Source organism: Cyprinodon variegatus, unplaced genomic scaffold (assembly GCF_000732505.1).
Source record: "Cyprinodon variegatus isolate N-32 unplaced genomic scaffold, C_variegatus-1.0 Scaffold5, whole genome shotgun sequence".
Taxonomy (NCBI): domain Eukaryota; kingdom Metazoa; phylum Chordata; class Actinopteri; order Cyprinodontiformes; family Cyprinodontidae; genus Cyprinodon; species Cyprinodon variegatus.
In genome coordinates, this window is record NW_015150458.1 from 2,443,823 (window position 1) to 2,455,676 (window position 11,854).

The window sequence follows — 11,854 nt, forward strand, 5'->3', positions numbered from 1 at the left end:
TTGTTGCCAACCGCCATAAAACTCGACAAGAAGAAGAAGAAGAAGACAGACAAGTACTCCGTACGTGAGCGGGGCGGAGCGCTGACGGAGTATGTGGAATCTGGGGGTAAAGGAGGACAAACACACGTCCGGCTGGGTGCAGCGCCGGACGCCGGACAGTGCAATGAAAATCCGGACTGTCCGCCCTAAAGCCGGACATCTGGCCACCCTATTATTGTTAGGTGAGCCCATACAAGCTCTAGGCCTAACTGAATCCAAAGGAGCATGCCATTTTGGAGCTGATTCTCCAGCAGCAGCATGGTGTAATTTAAGGGCGACTGGGTTGGACCATTCACAAGCTTGATGGAGAATCAATTCAACTGTATTGATTTATTGTTGTGCTGCAGCAGAAAACCTCTGAAGATGTGTAATAATTAGAGCACTTTCTAATTTTCTCAAACATCTGGAAATGACCACTCATTACCAGATATTTGTCATATCATATTGAGCGCATTAACGCTCGACCGTATCGAGAATGATGAGAGTTAATGTTTATATAAACTGAGATTTGACATAAATGATTATCCTCATTTTAGGGAAATATTCTTACACATGATACCGTGGGAAAACAGGAAGTGAAATTGTGTCTTGTAAGCTACTAATTGAATGATGAGGATATTTATTTTTTTAACTTAAGTAAAACATCCTTATTCCCACAATTAGCTCGCTAGGATTAGGTTGGAGACTGAAACAGTGCTCCCGATGCAGAGGCTGCAGTTTCCGTCTCGAGACTCGAGGATAACTAGTTCGGCAGACAACTGAACATCTGTGGCCATATGTGCAGCTAACTGAAACACATGTTGTGTCAGCGCAACCACACCACAAGTTAAGTTAGGAATTATAGCATGGCTTTCTAATAAAGATGGTAAATGCCTCAGCTCAGCTTAGTGATAAACTCCTAAAATGAAGCCATTGTTGTGACTCTAGGAACTGATAGCATGTGGATTTTATGTTTCCAACCAAACAATAGGCAAAACCTGTCCCCTTAACACCGTTATTTGTATAATGAGGAAGAAATGCATCAGAAATTTAAAAAGTACAAACGGACAAAACAGAGTTGAAACAATAAATTGGGTGAAAATATGCATTTATTAATTTCTGTATCTTTTCTGTAAAATAATTATATTGAAGTTGGTCTTGAATAAAGAAATGCTTAACTTGGTATGAGTGTTTTTTATACCTATCTCTCATGTAATCAATTATTGTTTAATCTTGAATGTTCAGTCAGTCTCATTGCAATTAATAAACTTTGGAGTGTTTTACACCTACCCATACAGGTTGGTGGATCTGGTTGCCAGTAGAACCTGTTATCCATCCGGACACATGTGATGGTGTCTTTCCCTTGTAGCTGATAGCCTGGGTCACACTGGAATGTCATGCTGTCACCAGGCTCCTTACTGTCTCCATATCGAGATCCATTTACAGGGATACCAGGGTCATTGCAGGATGTTGCTGTTGTGGCTGAATAGTTAAAAAAGGCAAAAATAAATAATCGTACATAGTATATTTTATAACATTTAATATTACCATTATTTACAGTGAGTTATTGAGTATGGCTCTTTTAATGATGGTATGCTAAATAATGTGTCGGGTTTGCCAATTTCTTACAGTTTTGAAAATTACTCTAGACAAGAAAGGACAATTTAGTTGAAAGATCAGTGCTAATATTAATTTAATTCTAAAACCTTTGCCTATTTGATGAGAGTAATGTGCTAGTAAGTCAACATGGGTGTAAATATAAGGAATCATTAACATAGTAACAGAATCACAGTGCTTTTATTACCATGTCAGAGAGAGTAAATATTTATTGTTTTAAATGTGGGGTTTATAGGGTTGGGCAATAGAGAATGTGAGATGAAAAGTAAATACCAATGGCATGTTGTAAAAATCCCAATGGAAAGGCCTCACAAAAATAGGGAATATATATATATGCCTTTCCATTGACTTCCGTTCATTTACAACCTATTTCTACAGTCTAGCCATGACCCCTACCCTAAACTTAACCATTACAGGTTAATACCTAAAGGCCTAACACACCGGTTGTGTAAGACTTTTAAAATCTTCGATCCAATTTTTTTCCACGTCACACTGAATGCGTATAGAGAGGCTCTAACTAGGCAGTGTGAGCAGGTCTGTGTTGATTTTATTTTCACTTCTGTCACTGTGTCACATAAGTTATAACAGTTTCCCACATTTGACTCTGACAGGTTATAAAAAGTTATTAAAAATAAATAGAAAAACACTGGAGCAGCTATAAAGAAAAGCCCCATCTAACGAGCCTCTGTAGCATCTCAAACCAGAACTGATGGAGCATGTTCATATGTATGTATTAAAAATATAAGAACTACCTCTAAAGAAAAGAAAAGCACAGCAATAAACACTGTGGGATGGTTTATGTGGTGACTGAGGCAGTGAGAGGTGATTCTCAGAGAGAGATCTGGGAAGTTTCTCAGTTTTTTTTTGTTTTTTTTCATAAAGAGGTGAGAGTGAAGGGCTTCACTTACCTGCACTGTCTGCCCCTCATTATTTTGTTATTTGTGAGACTCACTTTTTACTATATCCGTTTTCCATCCTGATGTTTTTTTTTTTATTTCAAAGAGATTGATAAACTGCACTTTCTGTCCCTCATTGCTTTTGCGGGGCTCAAAGAGGATCACTACTTTATCCGTTTTCTGTCCTGCTGAACACCTATCATGGACAAAGTATTTTTTAAATGTTTCATTGATTGTTTTTGCAGGAGTCTCTCCCACTAGCTATATACGTGATATGCGACTCCAAAACTGACTGTTTTCCCCTGCGACTAACAGTTTATATTTTGTATTTTCGCCCAAAACGGATGTGTTTTACTTTGTCTTTTCCTTTGTGATGATCCTCATCGACTCTCAAAGGGCGCTAAATGCCCCTCTGTTGGATCAAATGCAAAATTGGATTCTGTGTGTTCAGGGCTTAAACCTAACCCCAACCTAAGCTCAATTTACACCTTAGCCCTAAATGTGACCCCTGGCTTTAAAACAACAATTCCCTTCATAGGGTCCAGGCATCGGGCCACACAAAAAGCATTCAGTCCCCACAATGCACTATTCTTCCAGAAAATGGGTCTCACAATGTATCAAGAACACACACACATACTCACACACACACAACCTAATCCTTCAAGTTCTTGCTTTAGGAAGCATATTCTGCTTTTAGGAGGATTGGCTATATCCCAAATTAAACCATAGATCTCTAAGGGCTCCCCTCAGCCACCTCATTGATGTGTGTTGGTCTCTAGGTGATACATAGAAATATAAATTTGTTCTCTAGCTGGATGTTTTCTAGAAATACTAGTATATATTGTGTTAATGCTATGCAGTATTAACTATTTTATTGGTATGATAGATTGGGTTTATAACATAACCTCAAACTGCCTGGGTTTGCTAATTTGCTAATTAAATTGCTAAGTCAGTAGCTGGCTTTCCTTTTTATGGGGTTATGAATTATAAAGCGAAGCAGATGGCATAAGTCAGGATTTGATGTGATGATCATGATACATTTTAAGTTTAATATAAGGAAATATTTTGCATTTAATACTTAGTTTTACGAGTTTAAGTTAAAATCAAGCTGCTTACTAGAGAACTGTATAGAAAATCCTTGCTTGCTGATAAAATAATCAGCATCAAACTGCAGAGTGAGGATGTTGAAAGTCGAGTGGATGTCTTCAGGTAATGCAGGGCCAGACCATTCTTTCAACAGAATCCCACCATCTGAAGGCCCCGATGGGCCGTCCCAGACTCTCAGAATGTCATGGCCAACCTCAGTGTCAAAGACAATGAAGTGAAGGCTGAAAAAAAGAACACAGTCCAACAAAACTCAATTAACAAATTAATTAACAACACCAGAAGACAACATGTGTCAGGAGGTGCCATAATCTGCCGAAAAGCATAGTTGGGGCATAATGAAAAGAGGATCGTATTCAAACACACCAGTAGTTTTGACGGTTCGCATTTCTTTCTTAGAACATAACATTTGTTTACAATCTTGTTAGCTTTAATCTTCTAAGTCAACTACTATTAACTCCATTAGAGTAGCTGCTTTATACCTGATAGTCTTGCCTGTGTCAGCCTCTATTGTCCAGGTACAGTGGAGGTTATTGTCATATGGAGCAGGGTATCCAGGGGAGAGAATCCGTCCAGACACGGCCCCACTTATGTGACCTCCACACTCCGCTACAAACACAGTACACATAGAAATTCATTCTACGTTTTATATATATTTAAAGTATAGCAAATAGAAACACTTTGCCAACAGAAAAACAAAAGTATTTTACAAAGATAAATGTTCTAATTGCAAAATATAAATATAAAAATTTGTTTTATACTTACAAACATTACCTGTAAACATTACTTCTAAACATCAAAACCAATTTTTATTGTTATAAGAGTTATAAATACAGCCCATCATATGCCAGCAACTCATTTAGCCATGTATTTCGGAATTAGGAAACTGTGAAGGGAGCTTCTGAAGTTGAAAAGGCAGCATCAAAATGGTGACAAACGGGGATTTAATTTATTTTGAATATGACATGGTTAGAAATGGCAGATGAGTTGGTCTAAGCATTTTCAAAAACTGCTGAGCTACTGGGATTCTACTGCACAACTAAGAGAATATTGGGATTGTTCCAAAATAGGAAAATATATACTAATTGGCAGTGAAGTGGAAAAAAATCATTTTAGATGTCAAAGTTTAGAGGAAAATTGAACTGGTATAAAATGACAGAATGACAGCAGTGACTCAAGTAATCAATTGTGACAGCAAAGGAATCAAGGATGTTTTTTTCCTGACATAAAATGCATGGACCCTTTAAACATATGCAGTACAGTCATAAAGGAAAAAATAGTTTAAATTTTGATTTAAACAGCTTAGAATTAGAAGCCAAGGCCAAAATCTGAACTATCTCAGAAAGATTAGAAACTCTAGATAACTAAAATGCTGCATAGTTAAAGTAAACTTTGTCTAAGTTGTCATTCAGTGCAAACCATGTACAAGTATGGGTCTATACTGCCCCATCTTAACAGTTCTGGCTGATAGTGATGTCATTTTGTGGAAGATTTTCTGTGCACACTTTATTCCCTTAGCACCAATAGAACATCATTCAAACTTTACACCCTACCTGACAATGTTGTTGGTCATGTTCACCCCTTGTTATCCCTTTGTTGCCCATATTTTTTCTTGTTTTATGGTGCTGTCTTTCATTCAGATAAAGCACCATGTTAGAGAGCTCAAACAGTTTCCAACGTATTTTTTGAGCATGTTAGTGTCTTCAGTGTAATCAACCTTTTGTAGTCACCAGATTCCACATCTAATACTGTAAGTAGCTTTCACATATGGTGGGACAGGAGGTCCATAACAAGGCTGTGCAGCCATCAAGAATACAGCAACCTTTAAAAAGTCAATATTAGCCCAAATCTGTAAAGAATATAACAACTTATTGAATTTGTGCCACAAAAACTAAGGTTGATCTGAAAGCAAAACAGGCACCCACCTTTTACTAGAAAAGTGGCCAGTGAGTGTATAGTATTTTTTGTTAGTTGTGTTTCTGAGTTTAGCTTTCAATTAATAGAGGGTCTAAAACTAAATGTATGAACTTTTAATATGTTAGAACCCAATTACCATATTGCTTCATTTCTAAAGCTTGAAATAAACTCTGCAAGAGCTAAGAACAAAGTTGTTTCCCTTTGAATACGTGTTTTTGTGAGAAGCTCAGTTGCAGAACCCAATAAATGTCCGGGCACAGAAGCTTATGTCACATCTGCAAAATAAAACAAAACAGCAGCACAGCAACATAGTTGGCATTTTAAAACTGATGAGTAGGAAGACAGTAAAATGGCTTATATTACTTAGAAGAAATGTATTTTGTTTATATATCTTCTCATCGTCTCTGCCAGCTGATCCTCAAACTATCCGGAGTTTGGCACCTGTAATAAAAGGGTGATTTCTGACTTTAAAAACAAAAGGGGAAAAATAATTTCCCTTTCCTTACTTTGCAATCTGATCCATACCTGGACCAACTGCACAACTGTTCTCAGATGTCCTAGGAGAAAAATGTTATATCTAAATGTGTTCAATAATAGGCAGCAAGACCCCCCAAGAAAGGACTTACAGAACAAAATGATATAATTCACTTCAGGATTGAGAACAAATGTATTTTCTCAAGATATATGTAGAACACTTAAAAGCGGCTGCTTACATTTTTGGTGCAAATAATATTAAGATGTGTTGGGTTTCATGGAAACCAAATCTAAAAAAAACACCTCTCATTAAATCTACCTTGTTTTTTGTCTTTGAAGGTTAAGGGAAACATTTGATAGCTGTTATTCCGTAACAGTTATTCTATATGGCTTACATGTCTGGGGAAAATGCTACTTTACCACTAAAGAGGCATGAGTCTTATCTTATTCTGTGCTTATATTTAGTCTAAGGGGAAAGCTGGGTTACTAAGAAGCAGAAAGGAAAGCTACAGGCAAATACAGAAACATTGTTGTGGTATACAGTACCCATGGCGGCTCACTGATCCAGGATATCCCTGGTGATAAGAGAAGTATTTTGTACAGAGCAGGTTTTGTGTATTTGTGTTGTGTGTATTTCTGCTAGTTCTTCCATAATCACTGCCTGCATATTTGAGTCTACAGTAATTTCATATAGAAATACATTTAAATGTATAGAAAGCTCTGTTTATGGTCTGTCAGCACAACTCAAAGACACTACTGAGTAGAGCAATAGAACTACTATGAATAGCTGAAACTGAAGCTCACCTGATATATAAAAGGGAACATGCAGACCCAGAGGACACTAGCAAGCAATGAACAATGACATTAGGTTAGCACAAAGCAGGATTGGCATATGGGTTAACCAATTGTGATGACTCTGTCAGGTGACTTATCAAGCTGCTGCAGGGATGGTTTAGACTTGCAGCAAGTAGTCATTGGGATTTTCATTGGGATTTTTTTCACAGACTTTATAATAAATATTTTTAAATCAGGTCCTCCTGTCCTTTTCCATCTTTCATCACAATCCCAGAGCCAGATCCTCACATAAATAGATGAGACGATTCCATCGGATCATTTGTATAGTGGCTTTGTTTGTTTATCTCTTGGCTTTTGTTATGCATTTCTGCTAATAAGCTGTGTGCTTGAAATAAGCACATAGGCTATGTTCACACTGCAGCCTGAAGTGACCCAAATCCGATTTTTTTGCCCATACGTGAAATGTATCTGATCTTTTCATGATACTCTGAACAACTCTAATTTATCCAATGGTCACTATTCTGCATCTTGCTATGCAGAAGCAGCAAGAAAAACAGCCATGGCGGACAATAATGTGGACAACAGTCTTTATGTTAAACCTCCTTGAAAATACCTCTACTTTGCATGTGGTACACTTAAGTTGTATGAATGCTGTTCACACAGAAGATCACATACAAGTCACATATATTTGGAAATGAGAATGACCATGCCAATTTTACATAAAAAACAATCTGAATTGAGCATTAAGGTCTGCAATCTGTACATAGCCATAGATCCTAATGCAGATCAGCTGCTTCTGTTTGAAATCATTTATGTGTTTCTGTCTTATCAGAATCAATCCAGTTATGTTTTTTTGTCTGTCTTTTCGTTGCTTTTTGGAGGCCTGAGACGGTATGAAGGAAGTGGATTATGCTCATAAAAATAGCAGTGAATGCCTTTAGAGGACCAGGATGCTAGTAGAACCCAATCTGCAGTTCAGAAGATGCTCTTCTCACCAGGAGACTGCAGCAAGCAGCTCTGAGGCTGCAAGTCTCTAACAGATATGGAAAGTTTATGTTGTGCTCCTCTCAGTTAAACTTTAAATATAACTTTAGCAAACTTCACAAACAGTTTTTTGAGAATCACCTTTAACTGGTCCCATCCAGTTGTAATCCATTCTGCAGTCTTGTGGTTATCTGTATTAAATTTAATTTTTTATATGTATTTAAATCCTTTAACTGTTCTGCAGATCTTTAAGAGCATCATAGTTGCATCAAGGTGGTTATGACGATTTTCAGCTGATTTGTTTTTTGACTGAGTGTTACTGCAACCAAGTGACAATAACCATAACTTTGTTTTTTTTTCACATTTAGGAGCAGCATCTGCTGAATATTTCTTTTGTTTATTGTTTTTTACTAACCAAGTCACATCTGGGATATTGTTTTAATTTGGGGGCAACAGAACAGAAATAAGAAATTATGGCCTTGTTCTGAGCAACATAACAGTTGATGGTTACAGATTAAGTAAGGAAGAATAAAAACAAATGGGCAAGAATCACTAACATAAGTGCAAAATTTCAGATGGATTCTGGTTAATTTTTACCAGTTCAGGCTTGATGAAATGCATCTGTAATGAATGATAAAGAAGTCACTTGTGTTTAAGACTCAAAGTTCTCTTAGGCAAAAGGTCCTTCTAGTTATTTTCTTCTGCCATTTTAAAGATGTTCTCCATAGAAAATAAAGTATTTTCTCCTGTTTTTGCTCTACCAGCAATCCATATAGTGATAGGGACATTGTTCAAATTGTAGGACTGATACAGAAGTGAAAAATGCAGCAAATTCCCACACACATCGGGACACCTGGCAATCAGTGTTTTACTTAAATGCCTCTCACTCACTAATACGAATTACTTGTAATGTCAGACTTTTCAAATTCCTTTGCAGCTGATCCTCAGCCTAAAATAAATCTTCATAAGAATATCCCAGTCCATTGTGTTGTTTTGGACGATAAGCTTCTGAATCAAGAAAGAAAACATAGATAATGATTTATATCAATAGTGGGATGTCTGCTATCTCAGAGAATATTCAGGCAATGACATATGCCAGACCTTGGAAAAATGCCTCATTCACTTTGGAGGTACTACTGATATTCAGAAGAGTAAATCCAAAATGTTAAAGGAGGAATTCATTGGTCTGCTTAATAAAGCTGAAGATCTTAATAGCAACGTGTTTCACAGTGGACCAGTCACACCTGTTCACTGCTGAAGATTTTTTGAGACTTCTCAAAATTCATAAGCAAATATCTCTGTCCACATCCAGCCCTCCTCCACTGGACTACATATTTGTACAACATGAAAGAGACAATTAAGATCGGACAAAATGTAACTCTTAAATCTTCGCTATAGTACCAAGGCCCTGCTCCATCAGTAAAATCTTCTTAAAGCCACATAGCACCACATCCACTAATTTCTGTAATACAGCCTGGGCTCCAGTGGTAACTCCATCAGAAAGGACAATTACCAGTAAATAACTAAGACCCCTACTTGGAGATAGTTGTGCAAAATGTGCATTACAGCAGGGAAAGCCGTTTCACACCAGGGGAAGGAAACACTAAACCTGGACGTAGCTGAAGTGAGAAAAACTCTGAGCAGAGTCAACCCAGAGAAGGCTCCAGGGCCTGATAACATACCTGGGCGGATGTACAAGGAGTGTGTGGATCAACTGGCTGGTGTCCTCAAAGACATTTTTAACATGGTGCTTTTGTAGAAGGTGGTGAGGATGGGTGGGGGCAGGTGGGCTCTCCTCATCCTCCCCAAGAAGTACATGCGTTTCTGTGCCCTTTTGACCAGTGAGGTGGTGTTTACATTCCAGGTGAGGGTGTATCTGATGTGCACCCCCAAGAAAACACTCCAATTTTCATTTTTAAAACACACAGCCAATCATTAAGCAACTTAACAATTCCAGGTTTTCTGTAATTGATGTTTCCCTATTTCACCACTTTTCTGTTACTTTCAAAAGCATAACTCTGATGAATCCATTGGCTAAAATGGCATAAGAAAACACTTCTTTAAGGATGGTGCTATTGACGCCTTTAACCAGATTTACTCTTCTACCTCCACTTTGCCTTGTAACTCTGAAGAGGAGCTTGTAGATAATATTTATTCAAATCAAATCTTAGAAATCATTGATTCTGTTGCTTCTATTAAAGTGAAGGTCATTATTGAGAAGAAAACCGCTCTGTGGAGAAACATGGAGAAGGTTCACCAGTCAGAAGTGAAAATAGTGTGGTGTCAAACGCTGAATGCAGTAGTAAAAGATTAGTAAAAGATTGGACTCTAGATTCACTATGGCATCTATAAAGAGATACTCTCCAGATTGAGCTTATAATGGAAAAAATCCAAAAAATTATTTCTCCTGAGATCATCAGCAGACACTTTATCAATGCTTACACCTTATTAGCCATGGTTGACAGGCTAACACCTGAACTCCACTTTGGCAGGGCCAGCATACATTTCCTATTATCTTAACTGAAAAAAGCAAGGGCAAGAGTACTTGACTATCAAGACAAATACCTAAGTCATATCAAATTAGAACCAAGTTTCCCAATGTCACCAAATAAACATTTGTCAGCTATTTTAACTTAGGGAATAAAAACAGCTACTATCAAACTGATGCTGAAAAAGAGTAACTTGGATAAGCTGCTTTTGCAAAACTAAAGGCCCAATTCAAAACTTTCCTTAATGACTACATAATTGAAAATTATTGTAATAGCTTTCTAACAATGCCAGCCACTTTTACGTCTCTCAGTCAGGCTTCTGTGCTCACCACAGTATAGAGACAAATTTTGTCAAGGGCTTAAATTATTAACCCTAACCCTAATGCAGGCTTTGTGTGCTTGTATTATCGGAACTTAGTGCAAAATTCAACGCTGTTGATCACTCCCATTCTATTAGAGAACCTAGAAAATTGGGTTGTGCTTTCTGGTACACCACTCAATTGGTTTAAATTCTTTTTGAGGGACAAGGCCTTTTTTATTAGAAGGTAAATTTACATCAGAGATGACAGATATCATATGTGGTATTCCTTAAGTGTCCATCTCTGGGCCCTCATCTTTGTTATCTACATGCTCCCCCTAACTTGGATTAAGAAAACAACAACATATGTTGCTATACAAATGACAAACCAGGTCACCAGGTCAGCCACTGGGTAAATGCATTGAAGAGATCAATGCATCAACACATTGATCATCAACACATTGATCATCAATGCCTCAACATTTTCTTCAGCAGAATTAAAGCAAAACTTAAGAAACTGTTTTTGGACAACAGGACATTTAAAATTTAGTGGACAGCTTCAGTTAATATAGCTAGAAACCACCAATCAGGCTCTAGGTGCACTGATAGCCTCAAAACTTAGCCTTCAGAGGCACATAAAGAAAGTAACAAAGTTGGCCTTCTCTCAACTTGAGAACATCTCTAGGACTAGCCTCTTAACAAGATCTGGAAAAACTAATTCATTCATCTATCTTTATTGATTCCTGCAGTGATGTGTTTATAGGCATGACTCGTGTAAGGAGAATATCAAATTAGCTATGTTCACAGACAAAAAAAGCTAGGTTTTAGTCACTTGTGTTATCAACAAAGGTAAGACTAACATTTTGTTTGACTACTGTAAGTGTGGGTGTTAGAAAGAGATGGAGGGGACAGAAAATGCCTATGGCAAGGCCATCTCATGCTCTCCATGCTAATATACCAATATGTGGGAGACAAAAAAAGACAGACTTAGATGGAGATAATCAGAGAGGTTATAAAATAGAAAAAAATGAGGATGTTCAAATGCAGTTTTTCCAGGGTCAAACTAGTAAGTGTAGTCTATGTTGATAAATTAGCTAAAGTAAGGCAAGGAAAGAGCAACCTAAATTACTGATAAACCGTCTCACAAACACAGTTTTAATCTCATCTGATATAAATGTGAAATCAATTGTTCTATAAACTCATTCATTAAATTATATATATATATATATATATATATATATATATATATATATATATATATA

The 11,854-nt window shown here is 37.1% G+C and overlaps 1 protein-coding gene across 1 annotated transcript in view; it reads right to left on the minus strand.

Moving 5' to 3' along the window:
- Nucleotides 1-11,854, minus strand: part of csmd1 (CUB and Sushi multiple domains 1) — a 576,851-nt gene that overhangs the window by 129,024 nt on the left and 435,973 nt on the right. Inside the window, exons 27-29 of the mRNA XM_015374130.1 lie at nt 4,118-4,244; nt 3,648-3,859; nt 1,309-1,500 (exon numbers count right to left, since the gene is read on the minus strand). Coding sequence (XP_015229616.1) covers nt 1,309-1,500; nt 3,648-3,859; nt 4,118-4,244 — 531 coding nt within the window. The remainder of the gene's footprint in view (nt 1-1,308; nt 1,501-3,647; nt 3,860-4,117; nt 4,245-11,854) is intronic.